A 24,596-nucleotide genomic window follows, 5' to 3' on the forward strand; every position below is an offset into this window, starting at 1 on the left:
AAATGCAAGATGAGCTGTAATTGCATTTGCATGGTGTTAAAATTATCCACATGAGCTTTCTAAAGAAAGAAACCCAAGAAATGCAGTGTGCACACAGATCTCACAGGTGTACACAGAGTTATATGAATATCAAGTTATGTTGTCTTAAATGTCATTTTTTACTGCTTTATTCAATGGAAAGAATGTGTAGAAAGTCAGATTTCCTACAACATCTTGAAGGTGAAAAAATCTAAATGACAAAGCCAACAGAGAAGGAAAATGTAATTCTTCTTCTTCCTTCTGCCCTGTTTAAATTTAAATTCAATCCTGGTGCTGTCCTCTGGCGAAGTGTTGTTAACTCCAGTTCAGGGACACTCCCACTGCCCTGTGAGGTGCTCATTTACAGAGCTCTGCCCCACTTTTGGACTGGCAGCTCCAAGGCTGCATCACATCCACTAAGACACATGGAAAAAGGAATTTCCAGTATCCACATCCCTGAACTGCTCTGTTCACCACACAGAGATGGGAAAAGGGTTTTCCAGGCTTCCTGAGCCGGCTGCTGAAGGATCCTCTGGCAGCAGAGAGCAAATATTGACCCATTATTCCACTAGAATATTCCATTATTCCACCTCCCAGCTGCCAGGATCACTGAGCCTGCTCTGACAGCCCACAAATCCACAGACTTGGTGAAGCAGACCCTCTGCTGAGGGTTTGCATGTGTTACAGCACATGCAAAGAGCTTTGGGATATCCCACTTAAAACTCCAACAAGCTCAGGAACCTTTCCGCCATCATTGGAATTTTCAATTATTCAATTATTTCAAATTATTCAAATTACTTCAATTATTCAAATATTTCAAATTATTCTAATACCCACAATTTTAATATCACTTTTACTTAATACCCGCAGCAGAATTTCTGCTGGAAGATGTGGTGCAGAAAATACAGAAAATATAATTCATCTCCCTTTTCTTCTGTGCAAAATAAGTTACTGTGGGTCAAAGAAAGCACAGCACCACCACGGGGGTGAGACTGCAAAGGGCTGTGAGAATGTTTTCCATGATTTCTTTCTTACTCTCATTGTCACTATAAAGGAGCATGGCTTAGCAGGAGGCACTTGCTGCCGACATACAGCACTAGGAAGTGTAGGAGCAGAGTTTCATTTCAAGCCGCTTTATTGGCTTGGCAAGAATTTTCTGTTAAGTAGAAATCGGTGTCAATCCTAGATAAACCCCACTGTACACCCAGCCCAGAAGTGAGAGCACAGAGGTTTGCCCTCCAAAGAGGCAGCCAGATGTGGGTGAGGTGAAATGAAGGAACCCCCACGCTCTGCAGTCCCGGTCCCGGGCTCCTCTCACCGTCCAGGTCGCTCTCGAAGGTCTCGGCTGACACCCAGTCTGTGGCGGGGCCGGTGCCGTTGATGGTCATGGCAGCCACGCGGAAACTGTACTCAGTGCCTCGCTCCAGCCCTGCGGGACACGGCCACAGCTCTGTCAGCCCGGCATTCCCAGAGATCCAGCAGCCCGGCATTCCCAGAGATCCAGCAGCCCGGCATTCCCAGAGATCCAGCAGCCCGGCATTCCCAGAGATCCAGCAGCCCGGCATTCCCACTGATCCAGCAGCCCGGCATTCCCAGAGATCCAGCAGCCCGGCATTCCCACTGATCCACCAGCCCGGCATTCCCACTGATCCAGCAGCCCGGCATTCCCACTGATCCAGCAGCCTGGCATTCCCACTGATCCACCAGCCCGGCATTCCCACTGATCCACCAGCCCGGCATTCCCACTGATCCAGCAGCCCGGCATTCCCAGAGATCCAGCAGCCTGGCATTCCCAGAGATCCAGCAGCCCGGCATTCCCAGAGATCCAGCAGCCTGGCATTCCCAGAGATCCAGCAGCCCGGCATTCCCACTGATCCAGCAGCCTGGCATTCCCACTGATCATTCCCACTGATCCAGCAGCCTGGCATTCCCACTGATCATTCCCACTGATCCAGCAGCCTGGCATTCCCACTGATCATTCCCACTGATCCAGCAGCCCAGCATTCCCACTGATCCCAGTTAAATCCCAGGGGCCATGGATATCCCAGCCCTCCACTGTCAGTGCTGGACAGGGCAGGTGCTGCACAGAACTTAAACGTGTGATTAACAAAAGGCTCCTGATGTCCTGTCCTAGGCCTGAATTAACAGCTAACCCCGCAAATTCCCACGCAAAAAATCACAAAAATGAAAATCAGTTTACATAACAATCTGGTCTTATAAAGAAAAATAAACCGCACCTATAAAAACAAAAATTCTATCCCCTAAAAATCCGCAAAAAAAATGTGAACTGTCTAAAAATAGAGAAGTTTGATAAGTGTGTACACTAGCCTTTACTAACCAATAAACCAAATTTCAGTGTATTATTTCAATTCAATTAAAATTAAATTTAAATTTAATTTTTTAAATCAAATTTAATACAATGCCTTCTGATATTCCTATAAAAATGTAAGTTATGAAACAAAAGATTCAGCTTTGCTGCAGAAAGAAACTAAAGTACCATCTGTTTATAATGCAAAAGACTGGGAGGGCCTGCTTGTAGCCACGCTTGAACTTAGGGCAGTTAATTAATTTAATTAATTAGATTTAAGAACAGGAACACCCCTGCCATCAGCAAACCTGGGGGTGGCACAGAGGCAGCAGGTGAGCAGACTCACACTTGTTTAATGCCTGTAAGAGTCTGTACTAAAAAATCAGAGCACTGTGAAAAGGCAGTCAAAATTTGATATACTGAACCTCCCCAGCAGGTTTTGTTGCTGGCAAAAATACTCTGGAATTACAGGAATATCTCAATTCTGTGAGAAAACTGAGACTCACTAAGTCACAGCTGGAGTTTCTGAGAAAAAATCAGTGTCTCTTGTTAGAAACTCTTCCAGACACTCCCAGTTTCTTCTCTTTTTGGGAATGCAAGTATTCCTTTACAGAGGTTTTAAAGAGGAACAAATGTAGTGCTGCTCCTGCTCTCATGCACTGCTTGTTCCTGCTGAACACAACTGCAGCTCTGGCAGCAACACGTGACTGACACTAGACTGGATTTTTCTGTGTCCAAAAGGAGGAAAAGCATTCCCTCTAGAACATTCCATGGCCATGAGGTGGGATGTTCCAGGGATGCCCAGGGCCAGCCGTTCCCAGGGTTCGGAGCTGGGTCCAGGTGCCTGTGCCAACCCTGCCCATCCCCTGCTCCTGTGCCCTCCACCTCTGGCATTTGGGCACACAAGGAACCCAGAATCGCCTTCTCCAGGCCTTTAAAAGCCATTTTATAAGGAATCATCCAGTCTACTCAGCAAATCCATGGCCAAATCAGGCTAGGAATCAGGTCACCAGGCCCCAGGCACCACCTGCAGCCCACACAACCCCAGAGCTCCTCTGGGAGCTGCTTCGGTTTGTCTTGAAGGTAGGAACCCAATGGGATCCTGTCCCTGAGCCCCCTAAGCACAGCCAGGCACCCCTGGGAGGACAGAACCCTGCAGGAACCCAATGGGATCCTGTCCCTGAGCCCCCTAAACACAGCCAGGCACCCCTGGGAGGACAGAACCCTGCAGGAACCCAATGGGATCCTGTCCCTGAGCCCCCTAAACACAGCCAGGCACCCCTGGGAGGACAGAACCCTGCAGGAACCCAATGGGATCCTGTCCCTGAGCCCCCTAAGCACAGCCAGGCACCCCTGGGAGGACAGAACCCTGCAGGAACCCAATGGGATCCTGTCCCTGAGCCCCCTAAGCACAGCCAGGCACCCCTGGGAGGACAGAACCCTGCAGGAACCCAATGGGATCCTGTCCCTGAGCCCCCTAAACACAGCCAGGCACCCCTGGGAGGACAGAACCCTGCAGGAACCCAATGGGATCCTGTCCCTGAGCCCCCTAAGCACAGCCAGGCACCCCTGGGAGGACAGGTCCTGCTCACCTTCGATGAGCTGGGAGAGCTGCGTGCCCCCCACGCTCTCGGTGACGTCGCTCTTGCGGGAAACTTTCCGGTAGCGGATTTTGTAGCCCGTGATTTGCCCGCTGTGGGTCCCAGCAGGAGGGGGCTGCCACTGTAGCAGGATGCTCTGGGGAAGGCAGCACAGAAAGGTATTGGAAAAAAAAAAGTCTTTTGGAAAGCTCAAAAAAAAATCTCCACACACAATTCCAAAGGCACAATGACTAAATATTCCATTTTCTCTTTTCAAGTGCCCAAGGCACTCCAGAAGTTTGTCTCTGTGTGTCCACACTGCAAACAGTGAGCAGGGATTCCAGCTCTGAGCCTTCAGGGCCTCATTAAATCCCTTCCATCATTAGCACTGTCACTGTGTCCCACCACACCCAGCCCACAGCTGCTGCTGTTTCTCCAAGCCCCACATTCAGATATCCTCTATAAAGAGCTCCAAAGCTGCATGGGAGGAAAAAGACCCAAAACAGCTCCAAAATGTGGCCAATCTAAGACCCCCCCAGTCTTTTAACTTACCCACTGGCAGCAGGAAATCCTCCAATCTTACCTTGGAATTCCGAACCTCCAGCGTTAGATTCTGCGGTGGAGCACTGGGGACTGGAAACATTAAAGGAATTACAACCCCAAAACTTTCAAATATTGTATTTCCACACCCAACTACTCTCTGCTCTCATTTGCTATGGAAGTACAAACCATCCTGGTTTAAGGTACTTCCTGACACAGTGAATGGCTGAGGTGGGTTCTGTATTTTCATAATGAAGAAAAAACTCTTTATTCAGGTCTTTATTTTCACACCTACCTAAATCAAGTATGTTTCATATTTAAAAGCACTTCTCAAATTCTCAGAGAAAGTATCCCATCCAGCTCTTCCCCAGGGCAAATCTTTAATGAGCACACTGCTTGACTGGGGGAACCCACGTTTCAATTTCTGGCCTGGATTTTGTTATCCTGATTTTCTCTAACAGGAAAGCTCTGAGTGCCCAGGGCCCTGTGACAGTGAGGAGGTGAAGAGCAGCTCAGACACTGGGGCTGTCTTTGAACTCCCTCTTTTTGCTTGTTCTTTACTGGCTGCTCATGGCAGTGAAAAAAGGGGATGGAAGAAAAACCCTGGGAGCAGGGAATTCCTCGTGGCACCACAGCAAACGTTGGCCCCAGGCAGAGCTGAGGCTTCCCTGGCAGGAAGGGGAGACTCTGGTGAAGCACAACGATGGGCAGGGAGCACAGGGATAAAGGGGGATGAGGACTGCTCCAGCCTGCAGAATTCATTTTCCAAATAACTCAGCCCAGCCACGGTAACATCCCAGAGAACCTCCCTGAGGGGATGAAGTGGAAGAAGAGTTTGGAAAAGCTCACTGGGATGGGGCCCTCACCCAGCAGCCCACGGCAGCAATGGGGAGGAGCAGGATTTGCCTTCCCTTGCCAACCCAGCTGAAATCATCACACCTGAGGATGAAGAGCTGTGGGCTGAGAAGCAGCAGCACGGTGTAGAGGAGAGGATACAAAGGCAAGCCTTCTCTGCTCCTCCAGTGCATCCCTGCCATGGGATGGGAACCTTCCACTATCCCAGGGTGCTCCAAGCCCTGTCCAGCCTGGCCTGGGGCACTGCCAGGGATCCACAGAAGCACCCTGTGCCAGGGACCCCCACCCTCCCCAGGAAGAACAGGGATTTGCTATGGAAAGGCATCTCCTGGAGTGGGACAGCACATGGAGAGCAGCCAGGCAGGAGCACCAGGACACGGGAGGGAAGGGCCTCAATCAGGCTCAGATTCCACTCCCAGCTGTAATCCCTGATCAGGAATTCCAGAATAGGAGAAGCAATCCTCAGGAGCAGCACATAAACCTGGGTTCAAATGGTAATACCTGCAGAGTTATCCCTGCAACAAGGCACTGTAACAGATTAGGAGCAACAACCTACAGAAAAACGCAGATGTTTTGTTAAATCAGGGCTAAAGGAGGCTTAGGGAGAAATCCTTGCAGGGAACATAGAGATTGCTCCTGGACACCACAACAGGAAAACACAGAGGAAAATGTGCATCGTTTCACAAAGATTTGAGAGCTTGCCAGGGTTATGAGCCTGTAAGAAGCAAGATTACATCCTTCAGAGAGCTTTAGAAAGTAAGTACCTATAGGTTAAGTGTGAAAACTGAAGCTGGAGAAGAAAGAACTCCAGGAAAACTTCAAAATGACATTGTAACTAGTAATAAATTCCTTAAACAACCAAGGAGCTGGCAGCCCTTCAGAGAAATCAGTGAGCAAACGGTCAGGGAACAAAAGGCAGAGCCAGGGCCACACAAGTCTCTCTTTGCACTGGTGGTGAGGGGAAGGGCAAGGAGAGCTTTCTGTGACCCCTTCCAAAGGATCCCCATGGTCTCTCCAACTGAAGTGTCAGTGTAAGGGATTATGGAAGAGTCAGACACAGGGAACAGCAGCCCCTTGCCAGAGCCACGTGTCATCCATCGAGGAATTCTCAAGGAACTGGGGAATGAAACAGCTGCAAGCCTTCTGTAACCTCTCCCAGTTTATCTTGATACCGGAGGTGGCAAAGCCGTGCCAGCATTAAAATGGGACCACTCCAACTCCACCTGCTGGGTCAGAAACCTCCACCAAACCAAGCAACGTAACAATAAAGCATGGAATTGAGGGAGCAGGAGCTAGAACAGGAGCAGAATAGGGATTTCTCTCCCTTTCAAGGGAAACCCTTTCAACTTTAAGCAGTGAGGGGACGGGAGGGAAGTGCTTGCTGGAGTAAGGAGCTGGAAAGGTCAGAGCAGGAAGGTACAGAGGGAGATGGGCTCGAGAGATCCCACGGTGGGATCCTGTGGTAAAGAACTGCACAAAGACTTCGGGAGGACTCCTCTTGGTGCTCAGAAGAACCCAAAAAGCTCCTCAAATGCAAGTAATGCCTTACTTACACCTTTGATGCCATTTTAGTCCCCTCTACCTGAGTTTTTAAACAAAGGAGAAAAGGAACTTGGAGAGAAGTTCAGAAAAGGGCACTAAAGGTTAAATGAGCTTTCCCAGGAGAAATGTGTAACCATTCCTGTGTCTTTGGAACCTGGAAAATGGATGGACCAGGGAGACCATGGCAAAGGTCCACAGAATGAGGAGTGGGACAGAGGAATTACCAGTGGACACTGAGCATTCCCTCTTTCAGGAGCACAGCCCCAGGCAAAGTAACACAGAGCAGGGGCAGAACAGACAGAAAGGGGGGATGATCTTTCAGAGGAATTCATCTGTGGAACCTTTTCCCACTTCATGTTGTGGATTAAAGTTGGTGTGGGTTCAAGAAGATGCTGACAGGGTCTTATGGAAGAGGAACTGAACTAGCAAATAAACACAAACCACTGCAAAGTCAGGAAGTGCCCCAGAAACAAACCTGGACCCAGAGTTTGGGACAATATTCCCCTCTGCTCTTGGTCACTCCTGAGGAGAGGATTCCAAGCTCTGCTCCCTTTCCCTCTGAGTGTTCTTCTATATAAACTTCTCCTAACAAATCCAAGTTATCTCTAACTCTGATCACTCTGCAGTTGCTCACATTACCTCTTTATATCAGACTTATAAAAAATACTGAGCTCACATCCTGCCCTCACCACTCTGTGCAACGGATTTAACAATTGTGCTGGAGCACAAACACAGCAACACAATTAAAATAAAACCACTCCAAAACCAAGAGGCTGCTCATATATGAAAGAACCTAAAAAATAATTTGGAGTTGGTGCCTTCAGTGTATTTTTTTTGTAGGCTCAATAATCCATGAAATAAAAGGCTGATGCTGGAATGAAGGACACCATTGTTCTGGAATCACAATCCCAGATCCTTCTGCAGGTGCAGCAATTTTCCTTCACCCAGTTCTGGAAGGCCTCAGGGGGTTCTGCCCAGGAACAGCCACACGCAACAACGAACAAACCCCATAAAAGTCAGGTTAAAGATTCACTTGTGGGAAATTGCCAGATAATTCCTGGAAAAACCCCAAAAGACAAAGAAGTGGAGCAGCTTTACCGTCTGACAGGGTCCGGACCACCACGTCGTGGGTGGAGACGCCGGGGCCGTGTTTGTTGTAGGCGACCACGCGGAAGCTGTACTCGGTGAACTTCTTCAGCCCCGTGACCGTGTGGGACAGGCCCCCCACATCCACATCCTGTCCCCAATGACACCCCCAGCACAAGCTCAGGTCAGCTCTGCAGTGCCAGCAGCATCACAGAGCTCCTGCACAGCCACCCACAGCTCTGTGTCACCCTCGGGCACGGCCAGGACTTGGGAGGATGCTCTGAGCTTCCAGGAGAAAATTCTCCCTGTCCTATTTAAATCCTAACATGGACATTGGGCCTGGATGTGAAAAGAGACCTGGAAACTCTTAAAATCATATTATCATTATAACCAAAATAGTGGGATGCAGAAATACAAAAGGCAACAGCCCTATTTAAAAACTGATGTGAAAAATATTTAAAAGCTAAGAATAATATTCTTCCCTTTGCTTTTTAAAGCTGGAATGATACTGATATGCACTCAGAGAGGAAAGTGGCTGTGAGGACTGGGATTAATCCTCATTCTCAAGTGGCAGCCCATACTTCTATAGAACACACTGAATGCTTCAGTGGGATACTAAGAAAATTAAATGAATTGGATGCTCAGCAATATCAAAATATCAATCACTGGGTCCAGGAACTCAAGAAAGTTTGGATTAGGGATCATGCCAAAATCAGTATTTAGCCTGAACTGCTAAAACCCAGTCTGTAATTCTGTGGGGCTTTAATATCATATAAAAGCAATAATTTCTGCACCAGAACAGCTCAACAACGTCATGGCTGCTCTCTGCCTTCTCCTGTCACGATATGATGGAATTCCCCAAAAACCACTCGATGGTGACAAATATCAGAACAGGGAATCACCAGTAAAACGGGTTTCATTCCCAGCCCAGACACAAACATTTCACGTCACAATTCCGATTTTAAGTATTTCCCGCATCTGAGGCTAAAGGATTTGGTGTGTCAGAAAAGCAGCCCCTCCCCAAGTACCCACAGCCTTTCAGGGCAGCCTGAGCGGGTGCAGCAGGGCCGTACCTGCTCCGTGTGCTGGCCCTTCTCCATGTAGTAGAGTTTGTAGTTCTGGATGTCCCCGTTGCCCGAGAGCGGCATCTCCCAGGTGACGGTGACCGAGGTGGGGGAGCCGGAGAAGGCGCGGATGTTGGGAGCGGGGCCGGGCAGCTGGACTGCAACACAAGGGGAGCTCTGTTAGTGCCAGGCCTGCTGTGCCCAGCCCTGGCCAGCAGCCCAGGAGAAGGGGGGATTTCTCCCACTGTGACATTCCACACGGATCCACCGCGGGATGGAAAGGTGGGACCAGATTTCCAAAGTCAATCCTACTCCCTGGCTCCCTTCTGTCTAGAATGACCCTAACAAGTGACTTGGCATTTGCCTAAAGTTTTCTCGTTTTCAGTTAATGACCATTTAAAAGTATTCCTGTTATAACAGTTTAGAGAATTTAGCAAGTTCCCATCAGTTCTTAATGGTGACAATAAATCCCACAAGCCCACTGACCTGGAAAATCTTTGGAAACTGTGATCTGCAAGTACAACTTTTAAAAAGCATCAGATTCTGGGGAAGGTTGTGAACAGGGAGAATAAAAAATAAAATCAGTATCGATCCCAAAGTGAGGAAAACTCCAGGAACATCCCGGCTCACCCTCGGGCTGCGTCGCCACCTTCAGCAGTGCCGAGCTCTCGCCGGGCCCGTGCCTGTTCTGGGCCACAACCCGGAACACATAAACTGTCTCTGGCATCAGGTTCTGGATCATCACCTGCGTCTCGCCAGGACGACTCGTGTTTTCCACACGTTCCCTTGGGGAAACAAAAGGGTTGGGCACAGACACCACCAGTGATTAGTAAATGAGGAGTAGCTGCTCCTGCAGTCCCACCTGAATGTACCCAGTGTGCAAATGCCGTGGGATTTACGCTGTGTTCCCTGCACAACACCACAAGTGCTGCTGACAAACTGCTCCCAATTCTGCGACTTCCCTTTGCACAAAACCCAACACACTGAAGGAACAGAATAAATTACACTTGACACCCACAAACTCGGAGTGGTTTCTTTGTTATTCCCGTGACAGCAAGTGATAACTCACAGTGACAGTTTATCCTACAGCTCGGGAGCCAGCACAGAAACTATATTAGCAGCACACACAGTCTGGCGAGATTTAGGGCATTCCTGTTAATATTGTGGGGTTGCTTTTTGGGGATTTTTCAAAGGAGCTGTTTGAACATGTTCTTCTACCTCCAGCCTTGCCTGGGCTCCTTGCTGATGTTTGGATTTGTTTGGAACACCCAGGGCACGGCCGTGGCACTGACGCTGCCTCCACACACAGCGGAGGCAAAGCGGCTTTGCTGGACCCAAGTGGAAATTCGAGCAGCTCCTGGAGACAGATCCAGGCTAGCAGAGCCCACCCATGGAAGGAACGCTTTGGCACGGGAAGGGGCAGCTCTGTCAGGCAAGCTGGAAGCCCTGAGGCAGCTGGGAGCAGGCAGGGGCAGCTGGAAGGGGCATTGCTGCTGCTCAGTGACCTGCAGGGAACCCCTGGCACCAGAACGCTCCCCCTGCAGAACGAGGCCTCTGCCAAACACCACCCAGGAAACTCCAACTCTTCTTATCAGGGTTGAGGGAGAGATTAGGAGATCAATCATTAAACTAAGGGCAGCCTTCAGTTCAAGGCTTGCCCGGAGCTGTGGCTGGGTAACACCAGCCCCCGTCCTTCCCTGGGAAGGAGCTCCCTGGGAATGCCAAGAACTCCCAAAGGAACAGTGAGAAAGTTGTCACAGAGCAGTGCAGGGGGCTGTGCCTGCTCTGAGCCCCATCCTGCCCCTCTGGGCTGCCAGGCTCCCTGCAGGACAGGGATGGGCAGGCACCACTGACACCTGTTAAAGCATTTCTCAGAACCATCCCAGGCTCCCCCTCCTCCCTTCCAGCCACTCTGCTTCACCTTCTATCAGCAAAATACAATCCCCAAACCCCCATTTTTAATTTATTTCTTTTTACATCCACCCGTGTGGTTGATTTAGCAGAACTTGGCTGAAAACATTCCGAAATCCCTGTCGGTTTCTGCACTGTTAAACTGTATCTACAGAGAGGAGAACAATGCACTCTCTGTAACTAAATACCTATTTACACCCATTTTCTAGAATGTTCCCCTTCATAAGCTCAGCTAAAATGGCACTGCATAAACAGCTTCATTTGTTTCAGCTTTTTATTAATTTTCACTGCTATTTTTTCCACTTTGAGCACAACATTTTCTTGAAAACACGTTTCCTTTAAGATGTGCTGTAGCCACAAGAATGGGATCTGAGAGCCCAGCCTAAAGTGCCAGGGGATTCACAGCTGTGGGATAACATCCAGCTCCCATTAACATGCAAAATATAGCATTTTCTGCTTCGAGTGGAAGTGCACTCCCTGATTTGATCTGGGGGAAAATGGTAATCAGCAAACCAAGGTTATTATTTAAAATTAGAAAAAGAAAAAAAATATATTTTACTGGAAAGATAACATTTACCAAAAATAAATAGACACGTCAGAGTATTGCAAATTTTCAGTAATAACCAGGAATGTGGCTTCACAACAGCGTGGTAAAAATAGGGAGAGATTAATCTAATTAAGTGCTGCGTGAATCCTTCCTTTATGGCTGTTCCTGAGGAGCCTGGAGCACCTTTTCCAACGTGCTCAGGTTGGGATAACAGGCATCAAGCAGATGGGCCCCAGGAACGACTGCACTACCCTGCAGATCGTTATGACTGCTCCATGATTCCACTCTAATCCCCAATTAAGGAGCTTTGGAAGCTCCAGCTAAGGCTCACAGGAACTCTCAAGCAGCCAAGGGAAGAGCCTTCAGTGCAACCCCAGGAATTTGGCTGGAAATGCCAAGGTTAAAGTTGCACTTCTATGTAAAAAAGCACCTTTGGGGAGCTGTCAGGGAGTGAATGTTGCGTGTGCCAGCTGTGGGGCCTGGCAGGGAGCTCCAGAGGCATTCTGAGTGTGATTACACACAATTAAACTCCATTTGCTGTGTCTGAAGCACACCACAGTGAACTGTGAATTCAGCAGGGTCTGAGCATCCTGCATGTGTAATTTACCACCTCAGACCAGCAATGTGCCATTATTGCTTTTATTTTTATCCAGTTCTTGAAGTCTGGGGTTCTTCTGCCTGAGTGCTTGTCTAAAGTTCCCCAGAATTCAACCTCCCTGCAGCACTTTTCAATTTTCACACCCTTTCCAGGACAACTGCCTTGAGGGTGAAGTAAATAAATACCTGACACTGGGATGAAATAACCTTGCAGCTGTGTGAGACAGTAACTTCCATCTCATCAGATCTGATCAGATCCCCAGATCTCCAGGGGGGTGGCAGGAAAGCCCTGGGACACCCCTTCATTGCCACCTCACGGCCTCCAGGGGAGCCCCTCTGTCACCAGGCTGAGGTGGGACAAGTCCCAGCTGGTGACACTGTGCAGCCCCTGAAGCAGAAATGTCCCCTCCATTGCTACTCCTTCACTCTGAAATGCTCCTCTTGGAATCACAGAATGGATTGGGTTGGAAGGGAAATGAAAAGTGACCCAATCCCACCCCTGCCATGAGCAGGAACACTTTCCACTGACCCAGGTTGCTCTGAGCCCTGTCCAGCCTGGCCTTGGACGCTTCCAGGGATCCAGGGGCAGCCACAGCTGCTCTGGGCACCTGTGCCAGGGCCTGCCCGCCCTCCCAGCCAGAAATTCATTCCCAATATCCCATCCATCCCTGCCCTCTGGCAGTGGGAGCCATTCCCTGTGTCCTGTCCCTCTGTGCCTTGTCCCCAGTCCCTCCCCAGCTCTCCTGGAGCCCCTTCAGGCCCTGGCAGGGGCTCTGAGCTCTCCCTGGAGCCTTCTCCCCTCTCTGAGCACTCCCAGCTCTCCCAGCCTGGCTCCAGAGCAGAGGGGCTCCAGCCCTGGAGCAGCTCTGTGGCTCCTCTGGACTCTCTGCAGCAGCTCCAGCTCCTCCCTGTGCTGGGGCAGCTCTGCAGGTGGGCTCTCACCTGAGGGGCAGAGTCCCCCTCAGATAAGTCCAAGGGGCAGAGGTGAGGAGGCATTGCCATGGTCCTGGCTCTCCCCTCCCTGACCAGGTGGAAACTGAAGGAAGCTGAGCCAGCAGAGGCCAAGGCAGTGAGGAGCCTCAGAGGGATTTGGGTGCTCCTGCACACCTCCTGCTGTCCCAGGGTGCTCCGAGCCACATTCAACCTGGAACACCTTGGATATTACCAAATTAAGGGAGTAACAGAAAAAAAACATTTGTGAGGCAGATAAAATGTTACTAATTGCCTCAATTAATTGTCATGAGCCTGGACAAGATGTCTATCCACAGGATTAAGGAAGAGCAGGAATTCCCCTCTAGAGTGTTTTCTCTTACAAATGACTTCGTGTCTCACACTCTCATCAATAAGGTGACAGATAATTTTCCCTTGAGTAATAAATCTGATAAGCTAATCTGCAATTAATTAAGCATTGCTCCAAATGAATGTTCACTTCAGCCTCCTCAAACTTATCACAATTTGAAACTGTAATTCTGAGCAGTAGATCCCATCAGGAAGGAGAAGGGGCAGACTGGTATCATCCACTGGGATAATACACCACAAGTGCTGACTGGGAGGCATCCAGCAGATTTCTGATCACTGATTCCTCGGAGGGAGCTGGCATTTAGCACTGCCCACGGTGTCTGACCAACACCATCACACAGCCTGATGTGCCTCTTGCTCCCAGCATTCCAGGGGATGTTGCTGCTCTGGCCTCAGCAGGCTGCAAAAGGCAGGGAGCAGCTCTTGGAAGGGTCTGCACTCAGCCCAGCCATGGCCAAACACCGCCTGTGAAAGCCCTGGGGTGGGAGGGAGGGGAACGCGTTCCCTGCACCCCACAGGGCTCCCAGTGTGCCAGCGAAGCCCAGGAGTCCCAGGAGAGCCCGTGCCACGTGTTTACCTGTTGATGCCCTCCTTGGTGTAGAAGATGGAGTAGGTGAGGTTGTCTCCCTGCGGGTCTGAGGCCGGCGGCCGCCACGTGAGCCGGATGAAGCGAGTGGACACGAGGGTGGCCACGACGTCCCGCGGGGCGGAGGGCAGGGGTCCCGCTGTGGCTGGTGCTAGATGGTCATTAGTGGCACTGGTCAGTGAAGTGGGAGGTAATGTTGGGATGGCAACATCTTGGCATGTGCAAACATTGGGGAATATGAAGGGCAAACATCACCACGGTTTAAAAAAAAAAAAGAGAACAGGAAAAAAAACATAAAAGAAATAAACAAAACCACGATGGGAAACAGAAGAAAATGAACACACAAAAAAGGCCATTAAACTGAAGGCTGACATGCAGGCAGAGGTAACTACTGACCACTAATGGGGAGTACAGGACACGGCACTGTCAGGCAAGCAGACCAAATCTCCACTGTAATGGAAGTGGCAGGGGAGGGAAGGGTGGAACTGGGGGTAAAATAGACCTGAGCAGAGGATACCAGCAGCAAAGCAGTGTCATTGCTTTGTGACCACGGCTTAAACCCCAACCTCTGTTCATTACTCAAATACACACCCAGACCCCACTTCCCACTGTAGCTCATTAACATGCACAATTCAATTAATGATTCTCAGTCGTAACAAAATGACAGATGAATACAGAATTCCTTGCAGTACAAACTCATCCAGTCAAACCCTGCAGTCATTTCACACGGAGCTGCCTCCTGACCTGGTTGGGTTCTGCCACTGCCCATGGCACTGGAATTACTGGAATTTTTCCCACTGTTTTCCCACCATCAGCACTCTCCCTCTGCCCCACAACACCCACTTCATCATTTTACAGTGACTCTAACAAGCACAAGCAGCTCTTGCTCTGGATTATACCCACACTCTCCAAACTTTTAGCCTCAGTCACATCTTCCTATGTTGCTACTCCAAGGCAGGATAAACCCAGGGATTATGGCATTAAAAGGGTGGTGATTTAACAGCACAAGCTGAACCATAGCAAGAGCCACCCTCCAAATCCCATTAAAACAATCCAGCCAGTAAATGTAACAGTGAGATTCTGAGCAGCTGGACCCCAATTACCACTGAGTATTCCAAGCAGCACAATTAGCAACAAACCCCCAAAGCTCAGGATACACAGATTTTTTTCTGAATTCTTAACTATTTACCAAGCTCAAGCCACCTGATGACATTTCCCACATGGGAATCCATGCTGCCAAATACATTTATTTTTTCATTAATTATGGAAACTAACTAAAATTGCTCTGCTTTTCCCCAGAAAGAAATTCAGGACTAGAAGAGCTGTTGTTGAGCTGCAGCATGTCTGTCCACCAGAACATGTGGATTTGTGTTCTGATACACAACGAGAAAACCTCTCAAAAAACCTGACTAAAGGAGAAAATGTTGTCTGAATGACCAAGCCCTCAGGGAAGAACACTGAGGAGTCTTCTATCAGCAACAACCAGATTTTAAACTGTCCAAGCCCCTTGTGACCCCAAGCAGCAGCTTGGGAGGTCCTCAACTGGCAGAACTCTCATTTTTCCTGTTCTGTTTCTTGGGCAGGAACCAGCCATGGGTTTTCATCAGATGTGTGCAGTGTAACACCAGTCTGTGGGCAGGACTGGGAGACACATTCCCAGAGCCAGGAACATTTTGGCATTCCAAATACAGATCACAGAGAGACACGTACTCCAGGGTATCTCCTTAATTATCTCCTCCACACTCTAATAGCTAAAGATCCCAATTAAGTGCTCTCCAGCAGCCCCTCCTGATCAATACATGACACCATTAATTTCACATTCATTGCAAAATCTATTTTTATCTACCCCTGCTTTTTTATGTCCCATAATTGGATTTCTTGCAGGAATGCACCACTTTTAGCTCTTCTGGCCTCAGCCAGGGCCCCATTTCCCAATTCCAGAGCCCTGAATGGGCCAGGGGATCTTCCCAAACCTGAATCTCCCTGTTCCTGAATGACATTCCAGTGCTGATCCAGTAGCACATCAGGCTTCCCCTGTGTTTAAGCTCCCTTGGACTGGAGAGCTCCTCACTGCACCTGACAAACTCCTTTTTCAGTGTTCCCACTGAGGAACAAGGGATGGAACTGCTAAACTCTCCCTGGTGTCCAGTGCTTCCAACACTTTTCCCTCTGTCCTGCTTGATTTCCAGTTCACTTCCAATTCCAAACACTCACACCTGGGTTCCTCTTACCTGTCTTGGCAATACTGTCAGGTGATCTGCTTCAAATTACATGGTTTTGATGCAAAATCCACCCCTTGCCCATCATTAAAATTCATTCACTTGAGTTAAAGCGGAATATTTTTTAAATTCATCTTCTTAATCTAAAGCCCATCGTGTTTCTCTTCCCATATCATGAAATGGATCCATCTCTTCTGAAGTGATGTGCACACAGAGCTGATGGCTCTGGGAGAGCTGCCAGGATTTCCCAGAGAACAGAGCCCAGTTCTATCCTTGAGCAAGGCTCAGCCCAGGAATGTTCCTTCCCACAGCATCACAGGAGAGAGAACAGGCACAGACAGCGAAGTCCTAACAGTGCTGGAAAAACCAGCTGGGACCCAGAGAGAGCAGCAAGGAGCTGAAAGGCTCCAGGTGAGGTGAGCAGGGCCAGGCCCCAGAACTCCCCCAACACTGCACTTCAGCACTTCTGGGACTGCCAGGAGCTGGGGGATGTGCCCCCAAGATTAAGGCATTTTCTTCCTTTTTTCCCCTCTATTTCCTACAAATGCCTCAAGTGCTGTTACAGAGCTTCATCCCCAGCTGGGTGAGCAGAGTCAGAGCTGTGTTAATGAGCAATTAACACCCAAATTAACTCTAACCAGTCAGGGAATGGCTTTGTCACTTCCAGCTTTCAGCAGTATGGAAGAAGCAACTCAAGTCTCTGTAACATGTCCTTCATCACTTCTTGAACAGTAACTCCAGTTCTGGACTGTTCTCTGCAGTTATTCCTACACAGCTTCCCATGAATCTCATTTTTTAAAAGCATATTCAGCAAGTGACTTGTGCTTTGCACCATGATTTATGTCCTACTGTGGAATAACTGGGACCAGAGGGATGCTGGAACTCCTGAACAACTCCACGCAGAGTTCCACTCCTGCACCCTGGTCACTGCAGGCCAGGCAGCAATTCCCAGCAACATGAGAAGCAAAATTTTAAACTTTGCCCTGGAAATTATTTTCCCCACAGAAATGGTTTTCCCCACGTCCTAGAGCATTCCAAGACACAGGAATGTGTTTGTGCTGCTCAGGTGTGACACCCACAGTGGCAGCCAAGGCAGCCCCACAGGAATCCCAGGGATGCAGGGGGAGAGGCCATTCCAGCTGCTAATCCTCAAGCCCCTCTATCAAACTGCCCTTCCCAGGGTCCTTCTGAGCAGACATCAAACACTGCAACTATTTTATCAAAATACTTTGCAGGGTGTGCAAACACCCACAAGGATTTGGACTCGAATCAATCAGTAACAAGGTTTTAATTGGCCCAGCACTGGGCTGGTGCCATCCAAGAGGTGAAGGTGTCCATGGGGTGGGTGCACTGGTGTGATCCCATCTTTTCACCTTGTAGGAAACCTGTGGGACAACAAAGAGATGGAGCATGCCCAGAGCATGAGCTGCCACCCAGGGGGCCCAGGAGATCTTTTCCAAACAACTCAGCCACACCTGAAAACCACTCACAGCTCCGGTTGTTATGAAATCACTGGAAATACTTTCCACATTGTCCGGCCCCTCCGGTTCAGATTTCCCTTTCCCTGCCTTCCCCTCTCCGGAGGTTTTTGGCGTATCCAGGCTTCCTCCTGTTTGGCAACAACATTCCAGTGATACCACTGGCTCCAGCACCACAGGTGGGGGAACAGGAATGTTATCTGCTCCAATCCCCCGGGTGCCTGCCTGGCACTGCCACCCCTGCCCCTGAAGGACATGCAGGGCTTCAGATCCAGAAACACCTCAAGAACTGGTTAAAGGTCATATTCTGGCTGATTTGGCCATAGCCAAGTGTTTGGCAGCCCTCCTTACAGCACCTGCCCGAGGAGAGTGCTGGGGATTTCGGAAGCAGAAGGGAGAGTGATGCAGGTGTTTCTGCATCCGATGGAGCTCTGGAGCAGCTCTCACCCCAAACACCCAGCAGGGACCCAAGGGCATCCCCCAGCCCAGAGACATGGAGGTCCAAGACTGCCTGGGGTGCAGGCAGGGGGCAAGGAGCAGGAATGGGCTGGGAAGGAAGGTCAGCTGTGCCAGTGAACCCATGGAGGGGGGAGATGGATCCAGCATGTGGAGAGCGGGAAGGACCTGCCCAACGGGAATCATCCACGGGGACAGCGAGGAACAGGGACACCAGCTAATACACAGAGAAGGAGAAGAGAAAGTCCTCCTTGGAAGGAGTTCAGGGAGGATTTTAGATATTTGAAATACCTTTGAAACATGATTTCAGCAACTAAGATCTACTGTCACCAAAAATAGTAAATAATTATTTTTCCAACAAACCTGTTGGGGAAAAAAATTATCTAGGACATTCAGTTCTTAAATACTCTAATATTTTATCTGTATTCCCTACAAAAAACATACCTCAGAGACACCTAAATGTTTAATTTTGACTTGGGGTATTCATATAGAACTGTATACTCAGTAAATAATATTTTTGTCATAAACCCATTTAACTGATTGCAGAGAGGAAATAAAGACTTTTAAACTTTTTCTTTTACCTAATGTACTGTTCTAAATTTTAACTTTGGTTCATGGTGTCCCAATGGAAGGATTCAACTTGGATCAGGATTAAGCAGCTGTGATCCTGCAAAGAGTCAGAGTCAAGTCCCACTGATTTCATTATGCTCATTGTATTTAAAAATACCAGCAGCATTTGGCTGCAGTGCAATAACAAGCATGAAATAACAAAATTAACAAGTTCACACTAGAAATTTTGCTCTCTCTCCTATTTTTCACCCATGATTTTACTTGTATCCAATTGTTGTCCTTGTTCAAATGCTTAAAATATAAATTTCCAACAGAAGGGATCACCTTGTTAATCCCAGCTGTTCCCTGAGTGATACCACACTCAAAGAAACCCACGTTACCTGGCCCAAATAATTTGTCCCAGCACAAACAGCCACAGTGCTGAAGTTGGTCTCACCAGGTCAGCTGTAATAATGAAATTATGGAAAAATTCCCTTCTCTTCCCTTTGAAAAACTGAGTTAAAGAAATCTCTGGGACTCCTGTTCCTCCATGAATTGCTCCTGTCATGCAAAGCTGGAACAGAGGCTGAACAGATGTGGAAAGAAGAGGGTGGGAAGTGATTTCTGCTTTATAGAATGGACACAAACGTCCTGAATCTGAATCCTGAATGTCCTGGAGTTCCAAGATAGCCATCATCACCCCTATTCCCCAGGTGTAAGACAGATCCATGTCTGCTTGACATAAAACCCCCTCCAAATTTAGGATTTTGTAGACTCTCATGAGCTAATTTGAACTGCAGGACTTTGTGTGTGATTTTGTGTGACACTGTGTGTGATTTTGGAAATGTGTCAGAAAGACAAAGACATGACCAACACCTCGAGGGAAGCACAGCTGGACATGGAGCCACTGAGCAGGGCATCCCTTTGGGAATTACACTGCAGGAACCACAGAGCCACTGAGCAGGGCATCCCTTTGGGAATTACACTGCAGGAACCACAGAGCCACTGAGCAGGGCATCCCTTTGGGAATTACACTGCAGGAACCACAGAGCCACTGAGCAGGGCATCCCTTTGGGAATTACACTGCAGGAACCACAGAGCCACTGAGCAGGGCATCCCTTTGGGAATTACACTGCAGGAACCACAGAGCCACTGAGCAGGGCATCCCTTTGGGAATCACACCTGCATCTCACCCAAGAGAGAGTTTTAAGGAGATTTCCCTGGATCATCTCACTCAAGGGAAAGGTTTGAGGACAAGAACCTGACTCAACACTTGGAATAAATTTTGTTCCTCACACACTTAAAAAGCCAAACTGAATGCCCACCCTAAGGAACAGACCCTCTCCCACCAATATCCCTCATTTTCCTCACAAATGGAACAGAGATGCTTCCTTATTTATTCCTCTATGCTGACATGTTTAGCTTGGAGCAGGCAAAATGCCTTATTTTTAATTTTTAATTGCCTTTAATTAATTTACATCACCACTGGGAGTGAGAGCTGTTACTTACTCCTCACTCAATGCACAGTGTTGTTACTCCCCAAAAATCCAGAATAAGTGTTTAACTGCCACTCAGTGATTCTGATCTTCAGGCATTTATTTGCTTCTGTTTTGCACTGCGAATGGACACTGCTGGGTGCTCAGTAAACTGGGATATATAAATATAGTGATAAACACATTCTGACTGGGAGCCTGTGTTTTAAAGGAAGTCATAAAAACCCTCCTGATAACGAGCCCTCCTCCCGTTCCCGTTTCACCATGAAATGCTTTGGTGTAGAGGAAACAATTTGATTTTTTCCTGTCTCATAAAACAGCCCTTAAAAAGGCGTGACAGCCCTGCTGACAGATTCCAGGGAAATGGAGCAGGAACCCCCTGGTTCCAATCACATCCCAGTGCTCCAGGGGAGGATGCAAAGGAAAAAAGCCCTGCAGGGATTTCAGTCACGAGAATCAGGTTATTAAAAAAAGGGAAATAAACCAAACACACCTCACCTGTCCCCGAGGAGTTTAGAACTGCTTTGAAAAACATTTTGTCATTGGAAAGAAATTCAAACCATAGCACATATTGCAAAATGATGGGTATGACCTTCAAATTCAGTAGTGACCATTCAATTTTTTAAAAAAAACAACTTTTTTTTTTACCAACTACTCCTTGAGAAAAAGAATCAGAAACCCAAAACAAAACCAACATACAGAGCCCGAGGCAGGAAAACTGCCTGGGAGTGCCCCCAAAGAACCCTGGCCAGGGTCTCCTCTTACTGCAAATCATCAGCTGAACTCTGAAGAATTCAAAAAACCTCCTGAGAGCGGCAGAGCCTGAAAGAGCATTCTGCAATCTGACTTTAATAGTACCAGCAGAGCTGTGATTTTATTCCCAAATAATGCAGCCTTTGAGGAGCAGCAGTGAATAAAACCCTGTGTCCTGTGCAAAGGACTCAGCTCTGCACATCCCAAGGGCTCAGGATGGCTCTGAAGCTCCCCCAGGCCGTGCCAGGCACTCCTCCAAGGGATGCCCTTGGGCATATCCCAGCTCTCCCTCACGGTACCCACAGGGCTGGTGCTCTCCAGGGAAGGGGAACAGCAGCTCTGGGAATGCTGCAGTGATCCCAGGAATCCTGCAGGCAGTGCAGGAATGGTGCAGTGCTGGCAGAGCAGCACCGTGACACCCCTGGCAGTGCCAGGCCAGCCTGGACGGGACATGGGAAGCTCCTTCCAGCCCAAACCACCCTGGGATTCCACACCCACACCTCGACTATCTCAGGACAGATTTCCAAAAGAACAGCATGGTAACAGCCTGAAATAAAGTGGGAAATAAAGGAACCCACTGAACACAAACCCTGCTGCTGCTCACAGATCACTGACAACCCCTGACCCTAACCTGCAATATTTCCCTACTGTGACTGCCACGTCCTCCAAGCGCCCGTAAGACATCCCCCTGTCCCTGCCTGGGACACCTGCAGGGGCACAAGTTACCCTACAGGCTTACCCTGCATGGCTGCTTTTCTCCAAAAAATACCTTGGAAGTGGGACATCTTTTTCTTTTGTTTGGGAGCTGCTGACACTTGGAACAACTCAGCAGCACCAACTGTGCCAAAGTGGAGCTGCAGCAGATGAGGCTGAACAAGCTGCTTATTGTCAAAACGGTCCTTATTTGGATATTTGGATATTATATATTATATAATATTCAATAATAAATAATATAATATTATTTTATAATATATATTTAATTTGATATTGTTCAAATTAATTATTAAGGGTTTTTGTAACTACTTGTTTCTTACATGTATCTACCACACTCCATTTTCTTTCCATTTAGGATTATACACAGTATTTTTTAAGAGAGAGAAGGTCCCCTCAAAACTCCTTTTCCTCTTTTAGTCTACAACCACCTACAGAACAGCGCTATTAGATGTGGTACTGGATTTTTTATTCATTTTCACTGGATTTCTTTCCTAAAGGCCACACGTACGTTGCTGCCCACCTCACACCCACCCATTTTTATAGAACTAGAAGAGTGTCAAGATATTTAAGAATCTTACAAACTCTTAATTAAAAGATAATTTTTCTTTCCATTTTTAAACTTGTAATTGTAATGTTCACTTGCTTCCTCATATTTCTAACTCTAACAGAAAAAGTGAACCCCGTGAGTATTTTTAAAATACAACTGCTTTTCCCAGCACGGAGGCTTGGGAATTTGGTGTGTACTTCCCAGCAAGCAAGAATTGAAGGTTATTCCCCAGAAATACATGATGGGGTTTATAGCAAGAGATGAAACATTAAAATGTGGATCTGCTGTAGTCCTTGACCACTGTTAAAAACGCCCAAAACCCAAGTTTTTAAAGCAGTTTACAAATGTAAATTGGTGTCAAAGAAGGGCCAAGGTGGAATGGCCACCCCCAATGAGCTGTGACCTGGATCCAGGCATGACTTTCCTCCCTCTTTCTTTTACTTCAACACCTCCAGTGATGATGTGCCAACAGGAAAACCACACAGAATCCATCTGTCCTTTAAAGACTCTGGATCCACAATCATGAGTTTCTTTTTGGGGAGAAGAGAGACAATAGGAGAGGGGAAACAACCAGGAAAACAAGAACCCGCCACTCCAGGCTGTTCTATTCCAGTGAGAACACCGACACTTTACAGCTGGTTTCAATACTGAACACACATTATTAAAAACTACATTTCTTTGTTAGATTTATGGGATTTCTTTTGGGAATAAACCCCAAGGGCCCACCCAGGTTATCCTGTCAATAAGTACCAGGGGCTTCTCCCAGCTCCAGATCTTCATCAGTGTGAGTGAGTCCTGTTACCCACTCAGCCCAAGTGAAAACCAATCCTGTCCCTTCTCTCCAAATGGCATTCAGCTGTCTCTGCTATTCCTGTATAATTTAGCAACTCTGAAATATAAGCAACCAATTAAGACCAAGCCCATGTGTTTGTTCTCCCCGCTGGTGCGAGACTGACAAAATCTGATCTTTTCCCTTCCAACACGAGCCTGGGATCAATTACAAATTAAGGGTGTTTCTGTCAATCTCCACAGGCCTGGATACGAGGAATAAAAGCAGAGGAAATGCCTTTGGTAGTCACGATGGATATCGAGCTACAGCTAACCCTGCCCTTCCACTCACCCAGGGATGGAAAAAGCAAAGCCACTAAAAACAGCAGCCCTCGTGATGCACTGCAGGGGCTGCTCCTGCCCCTGATTGTTTGTCCCCTCTGAGCAGGAGCCACAGGAGCCGTCAGGCATCGCCCCACAGCCGGAGCTGGGCTCGTGTTCCCAGCAAACAGCGCTCCTGACACGGCATCACCCAGCCAAGCTGCCAGCAACACACAAAATGTGAGCATAAATGGAACTGGAACGGGGGGATCTCAGTGCTGCTGGTGTTAATGAACAGCTTTTCTGGAGGAAACTCTCTCAGGAATTCGGGATTAGCTAGAGGAGATAAAAGGGACTCAGAGCCTCTTGTACACATCCTACCTCACTGCACTTCTGCAGTGGGACAATAAATATGGAATAATACAGGTGGAGGACTGCAAATCTGTATTAAAGTGTGTTGTGTATTTCTCATAAAACACCAAAGCTTTTTGCTATTATGGGCCTTGCTCTGCCTCCACTGAACATTCCTTACTTATCACTCCTCCAACATGACATGGAATTTCTTCCAGCCATCAACTCCCCTGGTGAAAAGCGAAATTCAAGGTGCCAGTGCCCGTGTTTCCAAGCACAGCATCCCCACAAGCCTTTATTTGTGGGCTCAGACTGAAGTCACGGCACCCAACCCCGTACGAATTCCATCAGGAGGTTCCCACTTCCTTGCCAAGCCAACTGTAAATACAGCCATAAAACAAGAAATGAAAACTAATAAGCACAATATAAATGCTGTTCTGCTTCCCTGCGATTCATGACACGCTAGCAAACATTAATCTATTCCTAATTTAATCTAAATTAGAGCAATTTATTCAAAGCCTGTGCCAGCTTTAAACATGAATAGGCTACTGAGAACTGCTTAGCTCCATTTCATCAAGTTAAACGTTCAAGAAGTTTGGGATCTAGGGTGGTTTAATCAGTTCTGCCTCTCAATAAGACTATATATAAGCAGGGCCCATAAAGAGGGAATAAATAAAGATCATTTATTAAACAGGAATTGAGTTGAGAAATGGAACTGACTGAATTCAAACAGCTCCCAGGCCATTTTGAACAGACATGCAGCCATGAGAAACACAAATGCTGCCTTTCCCTGAGGAATAATAGCTAAGTAATGTAAATTAAAATCAAAATTAAACCCAAAAACCCCACTCTTTCAGCACTAAAGAGGAGCACACACTGCTGTGTTTACAGAAAATTAGCACTGGAGTGTACACAACCGGTACAAAACATTCTCTGAGTTTGGCTTTGGCTGTGACTGTTTGAAGTCAGTTTGTGATTTCAGATGCTGTTTATGTTCCTGAAGCACAACTCTCC

General features: G+C 47.9%; 1 protein-coding gene across 7 annotated transcripts in view; it reads right to left on the reverse strand.

Moving 5' to 3' along the window:
• The window catches only part of NEO1 (neogenin 1), a 158,727-nt gene that overhangs the window by 25,166 nt on the left and 108,965 nt on the right, over positions 1-24,596 (reverse strand). For 4 of the 7 annotated variants that reach the window (XM_088063004.1, XM_014250973.2, XM_088063001.1 and 1 more), the window contains exons 8-14: positions 13,925-14,144; positions 9,624-9,778; positions 9,003-9,151; positions 7,942-8,080; positions 4,490-4,539; positions 3,919-4,063; positions 1,337-1,447 (exon numbers count right to left, since the gene is read on the reverse strand). In XM_088063004.1, the coding sequence (XP_087919130.1) occupies positions 1,337-1,447; positions 3,919-4,063; positions 4,490-4,539; positions 7,942-8,080; positions 9,003-9,151; positions 9,624-9,778; positions 13,925-14,144 (969 nt within the window). The remainder of the gene's footprint in view (positions 1-1,336; positions 1,448-3,918; positions 4,064-4,489; positions 4,540-7,941; positions 8,081-9,002; positions 9,152-9,623; positions 9,779-13,924; positions 14,145-24,596) is intronic. The other 3 variants (XM_088063005.1, XM_088063003.1, XM_088063002.1) reach the window with 1 other exon arrangement.

The sequence above is a fragment of the Pseudopodoces humilis genome, chromosome 16 (genome assembly GCF_049639895.1).
Source record: "Pseudopodoces humilis isolate 2021_Gansu_Grassland_sample_001 chromosome 16, ASM4963989v1, whole genome shotgun sequence".
NCBI lineage: Eukaryota > Metazoa > Chordata > Aves > Passeriformes > Paridae > Pseudopodoces > Pseudopodoces humilis.